Below are 26,038 nucleotides of genomic sequence, written 5' to 3' on the forward strand. Positions count from 1 at the left end.
TACTTGAAGTGCCCCTAAATCACAAAAGTAAAAAAAAAAGGTGGAAGTTCCCTGGCTTATATTGAAAGACAGAATAGTGATGTTGAACTGTAATCATGCATATTGCTATCAAATAGAAATGCAGTTATTTCTCAGACAGACAATATTGATAATTATTAAAAATATTTGTACAATGTCCCTAAGATTGTCATCCTGAAAGTGTATTTCCAGACAATGATCTTCAGGATACAATATCAGTTACTGAATTAAAATTTCATAGAATGTGTACTATACCAGAACTTTTATGTACAAATATTTTTTGCAAAAAGAAGTGTTTGTGCCAAGACAGCTGACAAACCAAATTAAAATTACTACAGTCAAATATTGTATTTGTGGTGGAGATGATGGACATAGGATGATACTGAATGAAAATGAGAACCATTCAAAGAAGTTTTATCTTCAGTGTCTTAAAATGAAACATGACTTGGTGCCTAATGTCAAGACCGAGTTTTCTTTAATGCTTTAAGAAATATCAAATTATATATTAACATTTGGCTTTTTAATCTGAATGATAACCAAATGATTGATTTCAGCCTATGAAAATTGAAAATCATTACATGTTTTTACTTACTTGTGTATCCATTGGTTTATTTTTTATTTCTTAGAGTAAAAATGATTGGTTTTCATCAGGGTCACACTGGGTAAACGTGATCTGTAACAAGTATTTCCTTCTATAAACTTCCAGAAGATGATCATGTGACCCTTGTTTACATTTTAGAAAGCCCACATAACCCATGTTTTTGAGAATTAATTGGAGTAGAAGTTGGGCCGTTAAACTGTTGTATGTTGTGCTGTTTGGAGTTATTTCAAATTACTTGGTTTGGAGTTATTTCAAATTACTTGGATTCAAAAGGATTAATTACGTTATTTCTCTGGAAAATACTTGTGCTCATGTAATATTGTGGAACAAGCAGTTTTTTTATATAAAAATTTATTCAGCTATCAGAAACCGGAGAGATAATTCTTGTTTCTACAAGGAACTGTAGACTTCAACACTACAGATTGCAGCATATGTCATCGTCTTCCATCTTGGATTCTTCGTCGTGATTCAAAGTCAGTGGAACATTTTGTTATTAGGACTACTAAAATTTTATTCTCAAATTATGTTTTGGATCTGATTCTATAAAACTGTAAGTTCATTTTTTTAATACATTTTTACAGAATTTTTCCAGGGAAATAAATTATTGTATTTTTAAAAGCTTGTTGTTTTCACTCTTTTTTGTGTCACTGTTTATTCGAGCCTAAACAAGTGACATAAAACACACACACACAAATGTCATTGTAGAAGGCCTCATGAAAGTTTGGTCAGTGACCAAATGAGCTTCTTCTTTAAAAAGTCATTATTGTTATTATTATTATTATTCAGGTCATGCAGGCAAAACTAAGTAAAGATATTCTGTACATCTGACAGCCATGAATAAAAATTATACAAAGGAGAAAAAATCATGAACCAAGAGTTACAAAATGTCTGTATATTGTTTCATTATCAGTTCAAGTGTGTAGACACTGGTAAAAATGTGATGTATATTTCTGTATGGGCATTGTTTACAAGTGAATGTATCATTGGTAATGCATATAATTTGTGTAAAAAGTGTACACATTATGGTCTCAGGGTATAGTAGATTAGTTCTTTATAACCAAGTCTCCCTCTTAAAATAGATCCATTATTATTATTATTATTATTATAAATTTCAAAGAATGTTTAAGGACTCAATAAACAATAACATCATATATTACTAGCAGAAATGAAGAGGCCATGCCAGGACCTTACCAATATGTCTACAGATTCAAAATGAGACTTTACAGTATCAATATTTTGTTGCTGAGCAAAATTTATATCACAAATCCCAGAGCGCAAGAGAAATATTTAACTAAATATGACACTCAACAGTTTCATACTTTGCATTGGGTTTAATTGTTAAAAAAAGAACTTCCAACGTTTTCCTCGCTGGTTATCCTGGCTATTTAAAAAAGACCTTGTAAATCTTGGTTACTTTTAAAAGAACATTTAATTCCCTTTATTTTGGTTATGACTGATGTGTGTAACTTGGGTTATAGAGTATACAGCTTTACCTTCAGAGTGCACCATTAAGAAAAAACTGCTAATTCTTCTTGTTATAGAAAAAAATTAGCTGATAACTTTATTTAATAAATTTTATATATTGTTACGTGTTTAGGCTCTTACGAGACGTAACAGAAAAGAAGACGTAACAAAAAAGAGTGAAGACAACAAGCTTTGTAAAATTCAACAAATAATTTATTTCCCAAGAAAAGGAAGGTAAAAATGAGAAAAAGAACTTACGGTTTTATGAATCAAATCCAAAATTAATACAACAATTAAAAAATAGAAGTCCTATTATTAAAAAGACCTAAATGAAACTGAGTTTGAATCCTGATAAAAATGGAAGACAATGACATATGTTGTAACCTGTGAAGTGCTGCAGTGTCAACAGTCAATTGTTGAATCACAGAAAATATTATTCCAGTTTTTGAAATCTATAAAAATTTTGATAAATGTCTTGTCCAAGAAATCATTTAGAGCACTAGCATTTTCAGGGAAAACATTTACTCAAAATCCAAATAATTTGAATAAAATAAAATAGGCACAATTAGCCCAAAACTGGTCACAACACAAAACAACTTGACTTCTCAAGTGTTAAGGCACGACTGCCTATTCTTTCTCAAAACAACAGTAATAAGTCAAACTACAACGCAAAACAGATTCCTGGATGGAGATCAAGAGTTCATCCTAATGGGAAAACCAATAGTTTGTAACAATAAACACATTATTTGTCATGTACTCCAGGTATGCATACATGCCAACCCCTGGCAAGGAAAAAGTGTAATCAAAGTGGACAAAAATTCAACGAGCATATGTACAAAATGATTAATTTATCCCTCTGGACTTTTAACATCAATTACTGCTTCAAGTTTTCATACAGAACACTTTGAGCTCTAAAAAGCAACCAACTCTCATGTTACATGTATATTTCAAAACACTTTTACCTGCTGAGATTATGAATGTTTTGCACACCAGCAAAGCACTAAGTGCTGGGTTAGAGAGCCTGGATCTGAATTCAGTTTTATTTTTGTGAACAATACTGAACAATCTCTCAGTCAGCATTAGAATGGTAAAGAACCAATATTCTTTTCATAACCTGATAAAGAAGAGGAAATTTATATTTTACAGTTAATGGGTATTTTAGCTGGGAAATAAGATGACAAAATCAACTCTATTCGTATGAAGTACACTGTCAGGTAGAGTGGAGTGTCAACTTGATACTTCAGGAGTTCTTCTAATTTATTAGCAGCTTTTCCTGCAACATGGTGCTTCATATGACAGAGACAACATGATATGAACAATGATGGAGACATTTTTCAAAATATATAATGCAACTCCTTTATGAATTCCAGTCATCATTGATGTGATATCAGCTTAAAACCCTCTACAATTATGCCAACTTAAGTTTATTCAAAGTATTATCAAGCAAATAAATAAAATGTTTTCTTCAGTGAAATCTACTGTTAATTTTGGAAAGAAGAGCACTGTGACTTTGACTCTGCAATTTTGGAATCAGGAAACACCTGTCTGAACAAAGGACCAATGTAGTCTTCTACTGCTAGAGGTTGTCCATGTTTTATTAAGAACTCGGTAGATGACGCATCTGCATTTACAAAATTCATGTCCACAATTTAGTTCTGCTGTATAAAAAGAAGTTACCTCAGTACTTGAGTAGTAAAGGAGCTAATTCAAGATTTCTTGTTTTACCACCATGACCAATATTAAAATCCTTTCCACGCAGACTGCAAGGGGCATGAAGATCCCTAGAATAGAATGCTGTATTGTGTAATTCATGTATTCATCTCTGAATTGGTTTTTTGTCTTTTCCTAATCCATCTTTGAAATTATTTGAAAAATATTTTTGCTCTAACATGCATCGACTAAAATAAATCTGACTTGTCTTTTAGCGCCAAATACCTACAGACTGGTTCTGTTCTGAATTAGAACAAAGAATCTGCGAGCAAAGATTAAAGTTAGAAAACCAGCCTGTTCTCTCCTAACTAAGCCATACAGTTGCTATAAATAGAAACCCAGGTCAAAAGCTGAAACCAGCATGTTTCTTGAAATAGGGCAACTGCTATAAATAGAACATGCTACTGTTAGGAAAGTGCATGCAAGTCTTCGGATAAGCGTACTCTTTATGTTGTAGTTACATAGAAGCCATCTTTTCAAGAATAAGGTCTGTGGGATTAATGGGATGTTAATAAAAATTAGAAAATAAATTATTAATTTTTTTTGGAGGGGGATATATCGAAAACGCGTAATCCGAATACAGTTATGCATAATGCGTAATTTGGTGAAAAAAGCGTAATGGTTGGCATGTATGAGTATGGCCTTGATTCCACTTTATGAATCTTACTCTGAGAAAAATTAAAAAAATGAACTCTATTCTGGACAATATCAAATCCAGAAAATCAAGTTACATTACAGTAGCATGTAATAGAATTTAAAAAAAAAAAATAACAATGAAACAATTAAATTAAAATCAAATATAAATCAAATCAAATATACATAACAATATTTTGCTATTCATTAAATGAACTTTCAGAAGATGGTACAAGTTTCCTATTCTGGCAAAATTTGTTTTCCCAGTTTAAATACCTGCTAATATTAGTGTACTTTGGACTAATTCAGACTTATTTTTCAAGGATAGGAGCAGTCATTTTTATCAGATGTGTACTTAGATAAAGCACGATTTCCACAACAATAACATGTAAAGAAAATTCAGCCAAAGTATATAAAAGTAGTATAGAGGTGTGCCAACATAAAAGAAATGTCCATGTTACTGATACAAGCAATATAACCTTACATCTGCCACTCTGTCAGAAGTAGGAAATATCTGTGAAGTACCCCCACAAAAAAGTAAATGATGCAAACACAACTACCAAATTCCATACATAAGCAGTCTAGATAAAAAAATGACATCAATTCAGAATTCATACTAACAAAAGTTTTCTCTTGAAATAAATATGAAACGATGGGGGACAATATTTGATTCATGCATTAGTTAAATCAGGTGGTGGTGGAGAGAGATGCAGGGACACAATCCTCCCCCCTCCTGCATGAGTTTCTCTCTCTCTCTCTCTCTCTCTCTCTCTCTCTCTCTCTCTCTCTATATATATATATATATATATATATATATATATGAACTTACAATGGCTCTTACCAGACATTTTCCTGAAATATAAGGAGCTAAAACAAGTTGTTGCAAGCTAGAAGGACTCAAGGTAGAGTAGTTTTGTAACTAACTGAGTTACCTTCTCTAAATAAAGTCATTATTATTATTATTATTATTATTTACTTAAATGTACTGGAAAGTGTCATATCTGGTTCTGGGTTCGTTCTTGCTTTCAGCCATAATATTATTCTTCCATGTTTCAATAGCTTTCTCTCAGACAATTTATTTATAAAAATAATTTTGTCTTCTCATTTTCAGCCAAGAACAGTATCATATCCCATTATACTGCTTTTAAAAATTAATGAAAAATTGACAACAAGCAGGGTTACTAACTAAACAACGTATAACACTTATCTGATAGGCATTTTGGCTCAGTGCTGAAGGTCCCCAAATAAATAATGGAGGATGACAATAAAAGTTTGCTGTTGCAAGTACATTTTTTCTTTGTAATTTGGTCCTTGGTTACACATCTATTGTTCTAAAGGTCAGATAAGTGCTGACACACCACCACACAAAGAACATGGTGTCAGGGACTGATATATAATTGTACAGTTACAGATACCTGTTGACACTTCTGCACATAATATATGGTAGTTTTATGGTGTCAGGGTATGGTATAATTTCTAAGGTACATATACTTGCCAACACACCATCACACATAGTTAAACAACACATGATATCAGAAACTGACATAATATAGTTAAAAAGCACATAGTGTCCGGGACTGATTAATTTCAATAAATACTGAAGAAATCATTAAATTATAGGGTTCTGAGACAGTCCAAAATATAAATTTTCACACCTCTACTGTCTTGAGCTTTGGTGCTTGTATGTGTATAGTGCTGAAACAAAGAGTAATTCTTGTTGTAGGGTTTAACGCCATTTTTTAACACACAATAGGCTATACATGGCAGCCAGTATTAATGGTGGAGGAAGAACCCGGGAAATCTCTAGAAAGAACCACCGACCCTCGAGAAGCTACTGGTAAGCTTTCTCACATACCCACATTGGCCGAATCCGACAAAGAGTAATATCCAAACAGATGGAGGGGATAAATATATGCACCTTATTTCCAAAATGTCCAGTCTGCAAATTGTCATTCAAGTTCCATCGTAGGTCATGTCCTGTAATTTCACACACACACACACATACATATATATATATATATATATATATATATATATATATATATATATATATATATATATATATATACACACACACACACACGGGTAAAAAATTTAATATATTGAACTTTTTGCAATATTGACACCCACACTGGTAAAAGAGGTTAAAAATTTACACAACACAGCATTATCATATACAAGATAATGTAATCATCAGCAGTTGCAAATAATTATTAGTCATTTGCCATTTTATTCTTTAAATTGAGACAGTCCTAGCAGGCACGTCTGTTGGAAATCTGTTGAAATTTCTTGATCAATCATCGGTTACACTAACAGATCATTGATTGTTTAAATATGGCTGATGCATCACAGAAATAATCAAAGCAGTGTCAGATTTAGTTAGGATCTAATTGGTATATAGTTATGGTACTACTACTAGGGCTGAATTATTTAGGTTTGTTGTTTGTTATATTTTCTTTAAATAACACCCATCTATATCCAGCTATTTTTATTTCTTTATTCCTGTCTTGTTTCTTTACCAAAATGTATATATGCTGTCATATCACAGAGATACACACACAGACATGCTATTCTTGGTTATGATCACTATTCTGGAGTTAAGTAAGGGGGTGGGGGTTGTATGGAATTAAAGTATGCTGATGTGCAATTGATACAGCTGTAATTATGTTTCAACAATTTCTGAGGCCAACAAGTACCAAAATTTTATGGTAAATTTACTTAAAAACTGGATATCAGCTTCCTCAAAAATGCCATGATAAGTTACTTAAAAGAAAGTTTAACAACAAGAGTGCCTTGACACTTTCTATATACGACTCTGCTGCAATACACTGCAAAAACTAATCAGAAAATACTATTATGTTTGGAAAGGTAATTAGGACATGATACCTAATGAGCTTCCACTGTTGCACTGTCATATAATTCATTACTACATTTTTTTTTACCATACAAATAAATATTTTTAAAAAATTAATATTCAATTATAAACAGCAAATGACTTCAGATCTATTCAAGTGATAATGTAAAAATACTCACCTATAAACATAATTGCGAGGAAAAGGAAGCTATTTCCAGCAGCATGAAGTGCTGCCAGCACAATTCCAGTAACAACACAACACACTCCTAACAGGGACAGTACCACAAGAATCCAACGAAAAGCAGTTAATGCTGCCACACATTTACAACATGAGTCTTTACAAGTATGTGATCGATGTTGAGAATGTCTTCGTGAGCGGCGCCGAGATCTGCCATTTTGCCCTGATCGAGAATGAACACCATGTTCCCAATTTGAAGGCCTATGATGTTGAGTTACTTGGGAGGAGGGGACCACAGGAGGGATCTGGGCAACTGGATGGCGGGATGTTTGTGAATGGGGCTGTATGATCCTGGAGTGGGCCAATAAATCTGGAAGAGCACTGGTCCTTGTTGAATTCAGGTAAGATAAAACAATCCCACTCCCAACATTCTGAGTTCGAATGAGTCTACTATCAGCGGGTTGCTGGAACATCTGACCATGTGTTTCTCCTGAGGTATCTGAGGAAGAAATACAGGAGATCTGAGGAACAGTTCTGAAACTTGAAGGCACTGGTTGTGTGGTGTGGGTGGAAGTCACTGATCCAGAGCTCCTGGAGGTAGAATAATATGATTCTATGGATTGTGGTGAATCATGCGAACCTGATGGATTAGGATGACTTATTCCCCTGGAACCAGTATCAACATTTTGCTCATTGTCCAGTAGGTTCACTTGACTCGCTGAGTTGACGTAACGCATGTTTTCATCCACGACATCTGGGAAGTTTCCTGGTCCAGGTGAGCTACCAGGATGTGGGATTGTGTTCTGTGGCATTGTGACTTTCTGGGTTGCTACTGGTCTGCTGGTTTTCTGGCTGCCTGCAACAACACCAATGGAAGCCATGGCAACAAACTGCAAATTTCAATCTAAGTCATAGCCACATTACATCCATTTTATTGAATGTTGTACTGATTGGTGACCCAGGTAAAATTCAATGAAGCACTGAAGGCTTTTCATCTGGGAAAATGAGGAAAAAAATGTCTATTATACAGTGTAAATACAATCTGGCTCCTGTATCCTATGTAAGCTTGATAGAAGATGGAAAATAAAATTTATTTCTAGATTTATATAAATTAAGTGCGTATAAGAAGGTAAGGTAAGAAAACATTGCAGATCCTGTGGTTCCAAAACCTATTCCTGATTTTCATGTAAACCCCTTAAATTATTTTATTTTTCCTGATCATGATTATTTTCTTGCTACATCAAAGAGACATTAATGCACTGACAATATAGACTAAATTATAATAGTAACGTCTTACTTAATTAACATTAATGCATCACACACTGTCAACTCTTTAGGTCCATAAAAATGAACTTAACCAATTTGAAAAGGTATCAATTTCATTTTCCTACTATTTAGTACACTGTCATTGGTAAAACAAAAGTCTAATTCGTTCTTGAAGGGAGAAAGTCTAAAATTATAATGATAAGTTCAAATATGAGGTATTTAGTAAACATACTCGTGCTACTTCCACAAGTTCATTTCAATTTGAAACAGCTGGGAAATTTTAACAGCTTTCTCAAACTTTTGTTAAGAACAAAAATAGAGTCCCCTTTAACCCGTTCTTTAATCAACATCAGTTTTGTGACTTACGATCAGAAAGCATGGTGTATACTCATAATTGGCTGGTACAAATCTGGCTGCTCGGTCATCATGTAATACTAGTCAGTTCCCAAACTTAAAGTGTACAAAAATACGTCTGATTAAACCTAAGAAAGCTCATTTTTCCACATTTTTCTGGGCAAAAATGACAATACAGACTAAATTATAATAGTAATGTCTTACTATTTGCATTGTTGCCTATTTCTTAAATGTGAAGTTTCCAATTCAGATCCTCTAGACTGACGAGTGTCTTACCTTCAAATTTTGATCTCGAAATATTATGAAATGTGGGTGAAAATAGCCGAGTATGTACATAACAAGCACCGCTACCTCTTTGTTGCGCGATTTGGTTCACCGGAAATTGTGAACTTTGACGCATGCTCCCTGAACTCATCGTTAATGGCCGCCTCCATGATTACAGCACTTTAAAGTTTAGGCAGTCTCGCAGATGATGAGAAGTGATACTTTGTATGCAGCATCTTTCTAGTATGCACTTGTTATTTATTCGTTCTATGCATTTAATCATACTTTCCATCAAATTATAATATTTTTAATTAAACTTTGCATGCTTTAGTCACAAATATTTTCGATGAAAATGTGGAAGCTAATTGCTTCCAATTGTCGATAACAAATCTGCCTGCTGGGTATTTTACTTAAGTATTTACTTTCTTATTTTGGAATGACTTTTGGCCTGTCCTTAAATTTTCTTTTTTTTTAATTGTCCTACAATCTAAGAGGTAAGAAAACCGCCAACGATACAGTATAAGCATTGCGAATATTGGATTTCTCACTGCATACCTAGTTCTACAATGTAAGACAATACCCCTGATATTTATGTTTCGGGTTGCGAGATTTTTTTAGTCATGTGACTAGGAATGCAAATGGTGATAACCAGGCCAAATTTCAGGAACGCTGTCAGCGGATTATAGATATAACAAATGCTATGCTCGCAGTTTGAGAAAATAAATCATATTCCTTTCGATTTCATGCAGGTATATCTCAATGAGATGTCGTTCAAGTTCGCTAGGTCGGCTAATAAGTGGCTACCCAATGCCGATACCAAACTGTGTCAGCAAATTCCAACTTTTTGATAGGCAATGGACTCTGACACTACACACCGACATAGACGTCCAAATTTTAAAAATGGGGTGTCAAGGATCAGAGGAAATTAGGATATTGGTTGGAATGCAAAGAAGCTGGGAATACCAAAATCAGTTAAAAGGATAATTAGTATTTTAAATAAAATGAAGCTATCTAAACACTTTCTTCAATATTAATATTTTTTTATTCCTTTCATTAAAGAAACATACTTTGACTTAATCTGACAATGGACAATTTTAGCCATGAAAATTTTAAACATTTAAGAGGGAAAATGACAACATAAAACTTTATCAACATGTTAATCTATTAGAAAATTAGGGCAAAACTGGATGGAATAATCAGACAAATATGCTGACTGCAGACTATACCAGAAAGTGTATGTATAAATGTGTACGAATGTGCAACTAAAAATAAATGAATACTTTATCAGTTAATAATTTCCATTATGTACTGTTTTTCTATTCTCAGTGAATTGGTGCCAGTTGCTTTTCTGGATTAAAAAAACATATATTGATTGATAATTTCCAATTTTACTGAAATGGAGAATGAAGATTGCAGAGAGATGCTGATTAGATTGCTGGAATACAAGCACTTTATTTTTTAGAAACATAAGATACAAGATGAATTAACTCTTTTCCAGCCCAGTTTGGTTTGTTTTTCTTTCAGTGTTTTGTTGCCCAGTTTAGTGTATTGTTCATTATTTTAAAAAATTTTGCAAGTTGAATCAGCAAGGAAACAGTTTCAAACAGTCATTTTGGCTGCTGGCTGGTTCTTAATGAAAACCCTGCAAATGGTGTTAATTTTGTACCCTTACCAGTGCAAACTACAGAAGTAACATTGCCAGTGGTGTACATCAATGACGGAATGAGATGTACATTTTAAATTTTAAATTTCTTGAATATTTCCTAACCATAGTCCCACAGCGTAAGATGTTGACCTAGATATTTTTGTTGGGAATGGACATTGTCTTACTAGCATCACATGCAGTGCTGCGTAGCATGTTGCAAGGTCATTTGTCTTCACAACTGAAGGTCAAAATTTTAAGAATATCTCACATACTTGGCAGTGCATATAGACATTGCAGTACAGCTTAGAGTGGAATTGCTTTAGCCAGATTAAACTTACTCTGATGCCTTTTCCCTAATGGAATCAAATTTTAGCAGTGACAGCCAGTTAATGCTGAATTGGGTTGAAGTAGGGGTAAGTTTCTTTAATGCAGTGAATCTCGTTAGCATCATTTGGTACTACAGATTAAACAGATTCATTAGCTTCCCACCTTTTTTTGTCAACAGCATAAGTCGGGAAGTCAGTCAGACCTGTCCACAGTAGCCACCCATGAGAAGAGTCCAAATTGGCCTTGTAGACAGATGGCGCCTAAGGGCAATTTCAGCTCACAAAATTGGTTCATGACAAATGCATGTACTACCAAATAATACCAGCAGTATTATTATTAGTGTTATCATTATCATTATTTTGCAGTATTAACAATAGTAGTATGCTATCAGGATGCACATATTTAGTTTAGCTATTTAGCGAGAACAAAAATAACAAAATATAATTAAGAATCCACACAATATTACTCTATCCTCACTCTAATCAGTCATGTACATTACATCATCACCGAGTCCGATATCAATGTCACATGTGTCAAAAATTGGATCAATTTTTAGAAGATTCTTTAATTTGCATGCAAACTTTACCTATGATTGGGAAACACTGGAATGACTTTTTGTTAGGCCAGCTGGTGTAATTAGGCATGAAAACAGGTGTTCACACTCGAAACAAAATGTTGATGCTGCATTTTATTGTAAACTAAGTAAGTAACCTGTTGCTTTTGTATTTGAACAAGAATTTATGTTGTTGTTGTTGTGGGGTTTATTGCCATTTTTCAGCACATGATAGGCTATACATGACGGTCAGTATTAATGGTTGAGGAAGAACCTGGGAAAGAACCACTGACCCATGAGAAGCTATTGGCAAGCTTTCTCACATACCCACATTGGTCAAATCTGAGACTCGAACCCACGCAGACAAAGAATTTATGTAATTATGTTTTTATTATTCTGCTATTATCTGTGCTTTTCTTATTTTTCTATAATTTCTTGTGAGGTTATATAGTACAACTTGTTTATAATTGCAGAAATTCAATAGACTAAGAGTTGAATGAGCTGAAATAATCAAGTGACAACACTATAATTAATATATAAGGTTCACAGTGTACATGAGATGATTTGAATTAACATTCTATGAATTCAAAACCTATTCCACCTTCAGGCTAGAGTAGATCTATAAAGAAGTTCTACCAGGGATATGTGTTTTTAAAACCATTAAAAAATATGAAGCCACATATTAATAACAACTGATGAAATTAGAGATAAATTTTATACTATTGTCACAAACAAATGGCTTAGCAATATCCAGTGATGTGTTGATACATATCATGTTAAGCTTTTGTATAATATATTAAGAGTTGCACAAAGATGCTAAAATCAATAAGCGTGCAAGTTTAATGCTTCCAAAAACATTTAAGTCATTAGACTTTTTCATCACTTTGATCTTAACATTATACTTCTTAAATGATGATACCAGCAATCATAAGTTTTTCATAGCTCTTGGAAAAACAGTACAGCAGAGTATGCCTAGTAGAGTGCATAAAAAACAGTAGGTTTATGGTAAAAGTTAACATAAGCCAATTTTGCTCCTATGTTATTGGGATAATAGTCAGTCTCCTGCATCCTAATCTTCCAGGTCACCATGTTTTGTATATTTGATTTAATTTATATTTGATTTAATTTAATTATTTGTTTGTTAGTTTTTAATTTTTTTAATTCCAATACATGCTATTGTAAATGTAACTTTATTTACTGGATTTTACATTTTCTAGAAATTAGTTTGACCCGACTTTTTTCGTAAACACCTAATAATAGAAACTTTGTATCTAAAGCTGACCTAGTTCCTGATCTTGATTCAGAATCAGGGAGAGTGAATTAAACAACTTTTTTTCTTTTTTCTTTCTTAGCTTAGATTTATAAAATGAAATTGAGGCCATACTTGGAGTATGTGATGTTAGGCATGTAAAAGCTTCTATGTTGATCTAGAAACATGATCATGTGACCCTCATAGGGAAATCTTTTTTGCATCTTAAATTAGTGTCTTTTCTTTAGAGAATTTAACCAGTAAGGCGTTGAACCATTGACACTCAAAGGTGTTTTGTTGTGACCAGTTTGAGTTGAATTTTTTATTTTTCTTCAAATTATTTGGATTCCAAGAGATTATTTTCCCCTGGATATATTTTTGCTCTAAAGTAATTCTTGGACAAGAACAGTTATCAAAATTTATGAAGAATTAAAATACTGGAATATTATTTTCTGTGATTCAACAAAGAACTGTTGACACATCAGTATGGCCCTGACCACAGCATACATCATTGCCTTCCATTTTGGATTTCATCGGGATTCGAACTTAGTTTCATTAGGACTTTTTATTCCTGGGACTTCTATTTTTTAATTCTTGGATTATTTTTGGATTTGAAACCGTAAGAACTTTCCTCATTTTTCCTTGTTTTTCTAGGGAAATAACTTAAATTTTAAATTTTACAAAGCTTGTTTTCTTTACTCATTTTTTTGATGCATTTTGTAAAGCCTAAATGTAACAACCAAGAAAGCAGAAAGTGGATGAATTAGGACAGGTTTCTGACTGGTATCCTCCAACGTGCTCCTGACTGCCCCACTCCTATCAGTTTACCTATGTCCATTTAGAACAAGGCAGTTTTATCCTCCAGTTTCACTGGACCATGGATGGATCATCCGTTTGCACCAGCAATTTAGAAATCAAGCCCATATTTAGTACATTACAAGAGTGCATCAACAGAGAAATGGTTGATATATCATGGTCCCTTCTAGCCATATATCCATCACATTATATATCCATCATGAAGGCTCCTTCATTTTAAATTGAGGTCTAGAACCTTCTCCATTGGGTAACCTTGGAGGACATTGCACCTCTAGTCTGCCTAAATCTTGGCAAGAAGAATGGCATAGCGGACAGTCTGTCCAAGTCACCACAAATTTGTCTTCACAGAATTTTCTCTGCACCATTCCATAATAGTCCCATTTTACACTTTTTGGAAAGACTCTGGTGGATGTGTTTGTGCCCACCCTTAACAACAGACTTTCATTTACATCTTTCCAGTCTCAAACCAGAGGGCATGGTCAGTGGATTTGTTCAGCTTTTGGTAGGATTATCTGTTTATGTACCTACCAGTTCTTACCATTGCAAGTGTTGTCAGAGTTCTACCATATCAAAACATCCACTGCCTAAATCATCTTCATAGCTGCATTGTGGCCCCAACAATGATCTGATAGACCAGCCCAGGTCCTTATCCCAAAGGAGGTATCTTCTGTTGCAACAAAGAGGCTTCCTCCTACAAACAACCCTCACATTCACCACCTTCCCATATGTCTCATTTCAAGTGACCTCTCAACCAAAAACAATTTTTCAGGCAGGTGGAGACTGTGTATGAGTCCTGTCGCTGAACTCCTTTTGTTTCTTTTTTGAGAACAAAGAATATTTCTGTATCGACTGTCACCTTTGAGTGAGACTTCCTTGCAGGACCTTATACTCAGGACTGTGATTTAGCTCATCTTACCATCTATGAGAAGACAGCGAGCTTCTTAGCATATCATTGACATTTTTCCTTACCGATAGAGGCCTTCTTTATGAAATTATAACCCATGAGCGATTGATGCCTCATGGGATGACTGAAATGATTCTTCTTTAGAGGACATCATGAAGGCGGTGATCTGCCAGTACTCATAGCCCAATGATACACGAACATTAAAAATAGTGGATCTCACCCTCAAATGGTGAGTACTTTCCATTTCTGTGGTGTTTTTTTAGTTTTAATGCATCAGCCTACCCATCTAACTGACAAATTCAGCTATGCAAAAGCAACAGGTAAGATATTGCTGCTATTAAATAGTATTTTTTGTAAAAGGGGGAAACTACTTTTAATTATACAAACTCTACCCATCACTATTGCTGAATGCCCTCCTCCTGCCCTGCTCAGATGTCATGGTGTAATTGTCGTTTATGGAAAAGATGACTGTTCTGCCATGAGCGTGTGAGGTGCATGAGTGGATCACATCTTATTTACAATTCACCACTCCATGTTTGGATGCATTCACATCAAACAGATAGTAATACAATAGCAATATGTAAATACTGCATAATTAGAATTAGTTTTACAACCCTCCCCAAAGAAAACTGTATATCCAAGTAATGTCTGTGTCTACCCTTAAATAATTACATTGCAGTCACTGAGGGTAGTAAAACTTATTTTGTGTTCATTGTGAGCCATAATGCAGATATCCACAGTGACTAATGTATCTTGTCGGTGATGGACAACAGATTAGATGGAATAATTCCAGCTGTAGAAACATGGATTCGCAATGTGTGTACTGTATTGGTGGCGGGGTGGGTGTGTCTTAATGCCATAAAATTTCATCTTGCAGCTTTGGTCATTACACCATGTACGATCAGGGCAAAATCTGCACATTGTAATAAGTCTCACTGCAGGTATTACCTAGAGTGCATTAAGTTGATGACAAATTTGTAAAAGTATTTAATAAACTCCCACTAAAACAAAAAATCCTTTTATTTTTAGTTCCTATAACTGTACCAAAAATCAAAAGTCCAAAACATTGAAATGTAGACATTTGAACTGGCATCCTAAACATTGCACTGTAAAGTTGAGGTTTTATTGTTAAGATGAATTCTGTAGATATGAAAATGATGTCATTGATATAAACAATTTATTCATGACAAAATTAAGTCAGCAATTTTAGATTCATTGCAAAGTACCACAAAAGACATAACAAAGAGACAGTTTGGCTTTCACAATACTAAAATTAAAACTTTGTTGAAAAATAAAATTGTTTGGAATAATGACATAATATAAGACATAATGCTACCAAGATTTTGATGGCCTCACAATAACCTTTGATGACGATAAAATTGTAAGAAGATTTGATTTGCTGATAATAAAATTTAGTTTTCCACAGTGCCCATTATGTCATTATAAACTTAGTTTTTCCACAGTGCCCATTATGTCATTATAAACTTAGTTTTCAGCAGTGCCCATTATGTCTTTTAGTCTACAAGTACAGGACTATCAGTCCAGTGTTGCACACTGAGTGAATCGTCATGGGTTTCCTGCAACCTTTTGCATAAGGTGGCGCTCTACAGTTTTGTATTTTCCATAGGGTTAGGATTTTAAAGAAAAAGAATTTCCCCAGCTTTCCTCACTGGTTATACTGGCTATTTAAAAAAGACCTTGTATATTTTAGGTATAATTAAAAGAACCTTTAATTCCCTTTATTTTGGTGTATGATTGATGGGTGTACTATGTGTTATAGAGTATACAGCTTGGCCTTACTTCAAATGTGCACCTTTCAAAAAAGTACTAGCTCTACTTGGTCATTTTCACTTCCTGAACTTAAGAGGTAAATTGTATAAAAAAGAGCCGATAACTTTTTTTACATTTTATATATTTGGTAATTCATTCATTGCACTTTCAGAAGCTGGTATTGTCTAGTCTGGCAAAATTCATTTTCCCTATTTTAATAGCTGCTATGTATGGTGTACTTTAGACTAATTCAGGCTGATTTTTGAACACAAGGGAGCAGTCATTTTAGTTAGCATTGTGCTTAAATGATGTAAAATTTCCAAAAGTACAATATCCAAAGAAATATCATCCACATTACATTACTGCAGCACATAGGTATGCCAACATTCTCTCCATTGTGCATGTTTTAAATGTGAACTACTTCACCTTACATACATCACTCTCTCTAAAGTACATATTAATTGGTGAGTGCCCCCTAATATGATGGCCATGTGCATGCTTTTTTGTTGAGAAGTAATTGGAAACTACACTTACAACTTTTCTTTAGTACACATCCATCCTCAATTACATTGGTTGCTATAGCAATGGCCAGTTAACAAAGTTGATGAAAACTGTAAAAAGGTAATCTGTATTAAAACAACATATTTGGCAAAGCCATACATTAAGCTGTTGTGTTAGTCTGCCAAGTTGCAATGTAAAAAGTCAGTGTAACATACTTTCAAGGTTGAATTAATGTCATAAAGGACTAAATGTATGCATTGACACAAATTGTCATTTAATCAATGAACTCTTAATTTGAAAAGAAAAATAATTCAGAAAAAAATGGGAATTATTTTGGTAGAAAATTATTGATTAAATTTAAATGAGTGCAAGATCCAGAATGGAAGATGGAAGATTTCATGGTAAAGCTCATTTCAGGTTGTAAGTGTCCAGGGAAAAGATAATACGTGTAGTCTACAGTGTTATGGGAGGAGAATTATTGAAGGAAATAAGAATATATAATTGAACTATTGAAGGAAATAAGAATATATAATTGAACTATTGAAGGAAATAAGAATGTGTATTAAAAATAATTGAACTATTGAAGGAAATAATATGTTTTTTAAAAAATTGAATAACACTACTGGTGCTTTAAGAACAGTGTACTAATTTTGTCCCTTTAAAATGTTTGACCTAGATTTGGGAAATGGGGGACATTGTCCTTTTATAATGTTTGATCTAGATTTGGAGGATGGGGGACACTGTCCCCTGCCCATTACTAATTTTGTCCATTTAAAATGTTTGACCTAGATTTGAAGGATGGGGGACACTGTTCCCTGCCCATTCACTGGATTACAGGAGCAACACTGTTGTTCTCAAATTTGAAGTCCATATGTCATTGAAATTCAGTGACTGAATCGTACATGCTTCGTCCTAATCAATACCCAGATTATGGTCAGAAGTAGCTTTAATTGTTTTCATTTTAATGATAAAACAAAGCTACTAAAGATTCATAAAATTTGTTTCCCATTGTTCTGTTTGAAATACTGTGACTAAATTGTTGGTTGGAGTTAACAGATTGTTCAAAATGTTATCGGTTTATCATTTAGACAGTTAACACATATGGATATACTAAACATGCTGTAATGGTATCATATTGGTCTTGCATTTAACTGATTCTCTAGCATTTAACCAGCATAATATTTAAACAAAACAGGATTTAATGCAATAAAATAGATGCTTGAAGCTAAATAAAAGAAAAGGAGATGACAGGTTTTTCATAAGATCAGAGATAAAGTAGTTGTTCTTTTTCAGAATGTGAAAAGGAAGGGGATAGGATGTCAAAATGAGTGAAGAAGAGGAACTAGTACAGAATCTAATTGACACACTGGACAATGCTCACAGTCAGAGGTTGCAGCTGACAGAACTTCTCTCATCCTTGCAGGAGGCTAAAGACCAGGTGGACCACTCAGTTATCAGTGTTGTTTTTAAAAATTGTTGCTGTGTTATTTTAACTTGCTCAGTTGCTATAAAACCACTGTATATTAAAAGACAGATTCAGAGCCTTGGAAAACAAGCACATGTCATATTTATCACCCAGGAAAAAGCCAGCTTAAATTTAAAAAAAAAAACAAAAAAACATGCATATTAACTAAAAGAGTTTATGACTTTTTGCTGGATTTCAGTCCTTCAATATCAGTGGTACAGTGTCTATTCTGTTTTATCAGATATAGTTTGTTTTACTAACAATAGTAATAAACTGTATGATATTACTATAATTAGTAACAGGGGCCCTGGTTGGCTGAGTGGACTAAGGCACTCACCTTTACAGATCACAGACCTCTCACCTCTCCGTGTTGGTTTGAGTCTTAGGTTCGGCCAGCATGGGTAGATGAGAAAGCTTGCCAGTAGTTTTCCTGTAGTTTGGTGGCTTCTCCTGGGATTTTTCAAGGTTTTTCCTCCACCATATATACTGGCTGCCATCAAGTGCTGAAAAATGGCATTAACCCAAACTACAATAAAATTAGTAGCAAAGTTTTGATTCTCTTGTCTTTCATGCTAATTTTGTATGTCAAGAGACACAACCCAAATTAACAAGATAATGAGACCTGATAGTGGTTATTTCCCATAGATGTGGTGCCACTTGGTAGCAGAAAATGCTTTTAAATGGAAATCACAGCAACGTTTCAAATTCTATTATAAATTCTCACATGAAATATTTTTAAAAAATGCTAAAGATTATTTAGTGCATCATGTTTTTGATAGCAAAAGGGCCATCAGTATTAGTGTTTTTGAAGTTGTTTTCTTTTCTCTGTATGTAAATTAATATCACTTCATTATTCCAAACCATCAGTATTCTCAATTCTTCGAGTGCTTAATTCACTAAGTGAACCATACTTAAATAGGGCTTTCCATTAGATTTATAGTTGGAGGGTGAGGTGCCAAAGTAGGCAGGGGGTTTGGGAGACTTCCCCCAGCTGGGACATAGGATTTTTTTAAAAAGTAGTCAGGACTGGTGTAAAATAAATGTAACTAGGTAAATCACCCAGCTCCCAGCTGATAAGGAATGTCCTGCTTAAAGGCAGAGTGCGAAAGTCTCCCAGTGAGATGTACTTAAATGTTGAGTGGTAAATTCTCTCAGTGAACCATACTTGAAGTCCGAGTGTTGAATTCTGTCTGTGAGTCATACTTATAATCTGATTGCTAAATTCTCTCAGTGAGCTGTACTTAAAAAATGGTGATAAATTATTTCAATAAGCCATACTTAAATGCTGAGTTCTAAATAATCTCAGGGAGCTGTACATTAGTGCTGAGTTCCAAATTATCTCAGTGAGCTGTACATTAATGCTGAGTTCTAAATTATCTCAGTGAGCTGTACATTAATGCTGAGTTCTAAATTATCTCAGTGAGCTGTACATTAATGCTGAGTTCTAAATTATCTCAGTGAGCTGTACATTAATGCTGAGTTCTAAATTATCTCAGTGAGATGTACATAAATGCTGAGTTCTAAATTATCTCAGTGAGATGTGCATTAATGCTGAGTTCTAAATTATCTCAGTGAGCTGTGCATGAATGCTGAGTTCTAAATTATCTCAGTGAGCTGTACATGAATGCTGAGTTCTAAATTATCTCAGTGAGATGTACATTAATGCTGAGTTCTAAATTATCTCAGTGAGCTGTACATTAATGCTGAGTTCTAAATTATCTCAGTGAGCTGTACATTAATGCTGAGTTCTAAATTATCTCAGTGAGCTGTACATTAATGCTGAGTTCTAAATTATCTCAGTGAGCTGTACATAAATGTTGAGTTCTAAATTATCTCAGTGAGCTGTACATTAATGCTGAGTTCTAAATTATCTCAGTGAGCTGTACATTAATGCTGAGTTCTGAATTATCTCATTGAGCTGTACATTAATGCTGAGTTCTAAATTATCTCAGTGAGCTGTATATAAATGCTGAGTTCTAAATTATCTCAGTGAGCTGTATATAAATGCTGAGATCTAAATTATCTCAGTGAACTGTACATTAATGCTGAGTTCTAAATTATCTCAGGAGTTGTACATCAGTGCTGAGTTCTAAATTATCTCAGTGTGCTATACATAAATGCCGAGTTCTAAATTATCTCAGTGAGCTGTACATAAATGCCGAGTTCTAAATTATCTCAGTGAGGGGTACTTAAATGCTGAGTGCTGAATTTTCTCTGTGAGCCATGCTTAAAGGCCTAGATCTTCATCAAAGCAGCTTCTGAAATTTACTGAGCAAGCAAACTTTTATGTACTGAATTTTTATGTCAATCTATGAATGAAAATTACTGATGTAGATAGAATTTATGAAAGACTCCACTTTGGAGAAGTATATAATTTTAGGATTTTCCCAATCTACTACTTGAAGTGTTATAACAATATTTATCTTTTTGTTAAAGTGTTTGTCATATATTAAGTGATAAACAGCTCACACAATGGAGATTGGATGCAGCCAGTCATCAGAGTTAATAATTCAACTTTTCATCACAAACAGCTCACACAACGGAAATCACATCAAAGATTAGATGCAGCCAGTCATCAGAGTCAATAATTCAACTTTTCATCACTTGGAATACACTGTACCTCACTTACAGAGGTTGACAAGCATTACCGTAGTATCATTTATTTTTGTGTTTAAGAAATAAATTTCTCATGGGTACTTAAATTTATGGTTTTGCCTGTTAAAGTTTGCATATTTGTTAGTAATTAATTTAATTGATTAACCTCAACAGATACCTAAAAAAAACAATACAAAAGAAAATTACACTGGAAACAACAGATGGTCATTGTTTCAGTGGTTAAAATTGTAGTCCTTTTTTTTTTAGCACAAATCCATCACCTGTCAAAATAAATCACTTCACTCAACACCAAAGGGAGTTGATGCAGCCAACAACACTAAGCTACTTTTGGTTATCAAAGTACATGTGCATGATCTCTTACATGAAATACTGTCCATAAAGGTTCACTTTTTGTGGCATTGGCACAGGTGATTTTAAGGTGGTAAAAGTCAACTTAGATCTCCAACAGTTTGAATAATGTATCAAAGTGTGAAGTTCCAACTAAACTGAAAAACAATGGAATCATTCCTTTATTTGAGTCAGCCTTATGTACAAACCAACTTCAACCAACTAGACTTTACTTTAAAAAGTCATCATTAGAGTCAGTTCTGAATGGATAATTGCATCTGACACAAAAATTTGTGAAAGATTTGACCTACTTTGAGAGTATTGGACTTGTTTATTCAACAATTTCAGGATAATTTACCTGACAAACATTTGTGTATACCAGCCGACTTGAGTGTCATGATGTTGCGCCATTGGTTTTGTCTGAAAAGCAGTGAAGTTTGAGTTCTAGTTTTCTACCGTAATTAATATTGATACACAGTGTGGTTGTTGTATTATTTTACAGTCCTTCTGTTTATACAGTGTGGTAGATGTATTATTTTACAGTCCTTCTGTTTATACACAGTGTGGTAGTTGTGTTATTTTACAGTCCTTCTGTTTATACACAGTGTGTTAGTTGCATTATTTTACAGTCCTTCTGTTTATACACAGTGTGGTAGTTGTATTATTTTACAGTCCTTCTGTTTATACACAGTGTGGTAGTTGTATTATTTTACAGTCCTTCTGTTTATACACAGTGTGGTAGTTGTATTATTTTACAGTCCTTCTGTTTATACACAGTGTGGTAGTTGTGTTATTTTACAATCCTTCTGTTTATATACAGTGTGGTAGTTGTATTATTTTACAGTCCTTCTGTTTATACACAGTGTGGTAGTTGTATTACTTTGCAGTCCTTCTGTTTATACACAGTGTGGTAGTTGTATTATTTTGCAGTCCTTCTGTTTATACACAGTGTGGTCATTGTATTATTTTACAGTCCTTCTGTTTATACAGTGTGGTAGTTGTATTATTTTACAGTCCTTCTGTTTATACACAGTGTGGTAGTTGTATTATTTTACAGTCCTTCTGTTTATACACAGTGTGGTAGTTGTGTTATTTTACAGTCCTTCTGTTTATACACAGTGTGGTAGATGTATTATTTTACAGTCCTTCTGTTTATACACAGTGTGTTAGTTGTATTGTTTTACAGTCCTTCTGTTTATACACAGTGTGGTAGTTGTATTATTTTACAGTCCTTCTATTTATACACAGTGTGGTAGTTGTATTATTTTACAGTCCTTCTGTTTATACACAGTGTGGTAGTTGTGTTATTTTACAGTCCTTCTGTTTATACACAGTGTGGTAGATGTATTATTTTACAGTCCTTCTGTTTATACACAGTGTGTTAGTTGTATTGTTTTACAGTCCTTCTGTTTATACACAGTGTGGTAGTTGTATTATTTTACAGTCCTTCTATTTATACACAGTGTGGTAGTTGTATTATTTTACAGTCCTTCTGTTTATACACAGTGTGGTAGTTGTGTTATTTTACAGTCCTTCTGTTTATATACAGTGTGGTAGTTGTATTATTTTACAGTCCTTCTGTTTATACACAGTGTGGTAGTTGTATTACTTTACAGTCCTTCTGTTTATACACAGTGTGGTAGTTGTATTATTTTGCAGTCCTTCTGTTTATACACAGTGTGGTCATTGTATTATTTTACAGTCCTTCTGTTTATACAGTGTGGTAGTTGTATTATTTTACAGTCCTTCTGTTTATACACAGTGTGGTAGTTGTGTTATTTTACAGTCCTTCTGTCTATACACAGTGTGGTAGTTGTGTTATTTTACAGTCCTTCTGTTTATACACAGTGTGGTAGATGTATTATTTTACAGTCCTTCTGTTTATACACAGTGTGTTAGTTGTATTATTTTACAGTCCTTCTGTTTATACACAGTGTGGTAGTTGTATTATTTTACAGTCCTTCTATTTATACACAGTGTGGTAGTTGTATTATTTTACAGTCCTTCTGTTTATACACAGTGTGGTAGTTGTGTTATTTTACAGTCCTTCTGTTTATATACAGTGTGGTAGTTGTATTATTTTACAGTCCTTCTGTTTATACACAGTGATGTAGTTGTATTACTTTACAGTCCTTCTGTTTATACACAGTGTGGTAGTTGTATTATTTTGCAGTCCTTCTGTTTATACACAGTGTGGTCATTGTATTATTTTACAGTCCTTCTGTTTATACAGTGTGGTAGTTGTATTATTTTACAGTCCTTCTGTTTATACACAGTGTGGTAGTTGTATTATTTTACAGTCCTTCTGTTTATACACAGTGTGGTAGTTGTATTATTTTACAGTCCTTCTGTCTATACACAGTGTGGTAGTTGTGTTATTTTACAGTCCTTCTGTTTATACACAGTGTGGTAGATGTATTATTTTACAGTCCTTCTGTTTATACACAGTGTGTTAGTTGTATTATTTTACAGTCCTTCTGTTTATACACAGTGTGGTAGTTGTATTATTTTACAGTCCTTCTATTTATACACAGTGTGGTAGTTGTATTATTTTACAGTCCTTCTGTTTATACACAGTGTGGTAGTTGTATTATTTTACAGTCCTTCTGTTTATACACAGTGTGGTAGTTGTATTATTTTACAGTCCTTCTGTTTATACACAGTGATGTAGTTGTATTACTTTACAGTCCTTCTGTTTATACACAGTGTGGTAGTTGTATTATTTTGCAGTCCTTCTGTTTATACACAGTGTGGTCATTGTATTATTTTACAGTCCTTCTGTTTATACAGTGTGGTAGTTGTATTATTTTACAGTCCTTCTGTTTATACACAGTGTGGTAGTTGTATTATTTTACAGTCCTTCTGTTTATACACAGTGTGGTAGTTGTATTATTTTACAGTCCTTCTGTCTATACACAGTGTGGTAGTTGTGTTATTTTACAGTCCTTCTGTTTATACACAGTGTGGTAGATGTATTATTTTACAGTCCTTCTGTTTATACACAGTGTGGTAGTTGTGTTATTTTACAGTCCTTCTGTTTATACACAATGTGTTAGTTGTATTATTTTACAGTCCTTCTGTTTATACACAGTGTGGTAGTTGTATTATTTTACAGTCCTTCTGTTTATACACAGTGTGGTAGTTGTATTATTTTACAGTCCTTCTGTTTATACGCAGTGTGGTAGTTGTATTATTTTACTGTCCTTCTGTCTATACACAGTGTGATAGTTGTATTAATTTAAAGTCCTTCTGTTCAGTTTGATTAAGCATTGATGGTTAAAATGAGATGTGCATTCACAAAGACTTAAAAATTTTGGATTCTTGAACAAGCTGATTTGAATAGTGATTAAATTAATTTTCATGAATAGTGCAGGGCTTGAATTTAACACAAATTTCTTTGTAGCCAGAAGTACTAGTATATTGAGAAATTTACTAGTCCTGCCAAATCTTTATTTGTCCTGTTCACTAAACAATGTCACACAGCTTTCATGTATGTTTACCGATTCAATTTTAAAGTCTGAAAAACCCGCAACAAAACTGGATATTTTCTGTGTGTATGTTTTTGCAAATTGCATACACCAGTTACACCACATAACGTTCCTTTCCTCGTCATAATTCAGCCATTCCCTGTCTTTTGTCCATTTCTTCTGAAATTTTCCATTACTCTTTTCCCTATCATAAGAATTATTCCTCATCATTCTTATTCAACTTTTGCTTTTTTTTCCAGTGGCTGAACACCTTCTGTCAAATGCCACATTTTGCCTGTCTTATAAGGAGGGAATTGTGCCTTGTTTTGAAACACGAGATATAGTATAGCTGATGCGAATTATTTAAAGCAAGAAAGGGAATGGCACAGTGTCCTTTATATAAGAAAGTCAGAGCAAGAAACACGTTTCAAAACACGTGTCTTTGCCCCCTCCCACAATTAAATGGCCTCTCCCTGACAAAGACTTAACTTCAGCGGATGTTCTGCATGATCAAAGCAGTGGCTATTGTAAACACTGTTATAAAATATTAGCATCAGAAGATAGTGTTAGTTTCAGCTTGGAAAAGGTGTGTTCCCATCAAATGAAGCCATCTGACACTCTGTGCGTTGTATTTAACAGCTCCAATTACAGTATCATAAGTTGTAAGTTTGGTAATTGTTCCTAATTAATCGAACCTCAATGTATTTTTGAAATTAATAATAAGGCAGAAAATTTTCAAATCTTAGATGCCCATGCTCAGAGATTTTAATTCCCAACAAATGGATGGCATTCTGCTTGGATATCTCCACGTGTATTCAATTATTTTTTCATTCTTGTAAGGGAAAAATAGAAAAACTATTCTTATCATCATAGAAAAAATAGTTGTATGGAAAGGATGTGTCAATAACATAATGGTAATGAATTGATCTAATTCTTATAATTATTTTGATGGAAATGTAAAATATGTAGTTTCCTGTTTGTGACTGATGGAGCGTTTGGGTAGCGAACAAAAAAAAAACTTAAATGAAAAAACATGCAAGCTAATTTCATTGAATA

The 26,038-nt window shown here is 33.8% G+C and overlaps 2 protein-coding genes across 2 annotated transcripts in view; one reads left to right on the plus strand and one right to left on the minus strand.

Moving 5' to 3' along the window:
- Positions 1 to 9,459, minus strand: part of LOC149806271 (uncharacterized) — a 45,224-nt gene extending 35,765 nt beyond the window's left edge. The window contains exons 1-2 of the mRNA XM_089951221.1: positions 9,355 to 9,459; positions 7,460 to 8,453 (exon numbers count right to left, since the gene is read on the minus strand). Of these exons, the coding sequence (XP_089807347.1) occupies positions 7,460 to 8,339 (880 nt within the window). The 5' untranslated portion in view covers positions 8,340 to 8,453; positions 9,355 to 9,459. The remainder of the gene's footprint in view (positions 1 to 7,459; positions 8,454 to 9,354) is intronic.
- A 42-nt stretch (positions 9,460 to 9,501) lies between these two features.
- LOC149806272 (cytokine receptor-like factor 3) overlaps positions 9,502 to 26,038 on the plus strand; it is a 63,473-nt gene continuing 46,936 nt past the window's right edge. Inside the window, exons 1-2 of the mRNA XM_089951222.1 lie at positions 9,502 to 9,585; positions 18,401 to 18,545. Coding sequence (XP_089807348.1) covers positions 18,432 to 18,545 — 114 coding nt within the window. The 5' untranslated portion in view covers positions 9,502 to 9,585; positions 18,401 to 18,431. The remainder of the gene's footprint in view (positions 9,586 to 18,400; positions 18,546 to 26,038) is intronic.

This window comes from Sinohyriopsis cumingii, chromosome 2, assembly GCF_028554795.1.
Source record: "Sinohyriopsis cumingii isolate HCF-2022 chromosome 2, ASM2855479v2, whole genome shotgun sequence".
NCBI classification, from domain to species: Eukaryota; Metazoa; Mollusca; class Bivalvia; order Unionida; family Unionidae; genus Sinohyriopsis; species Sinohyriopsis cumingii.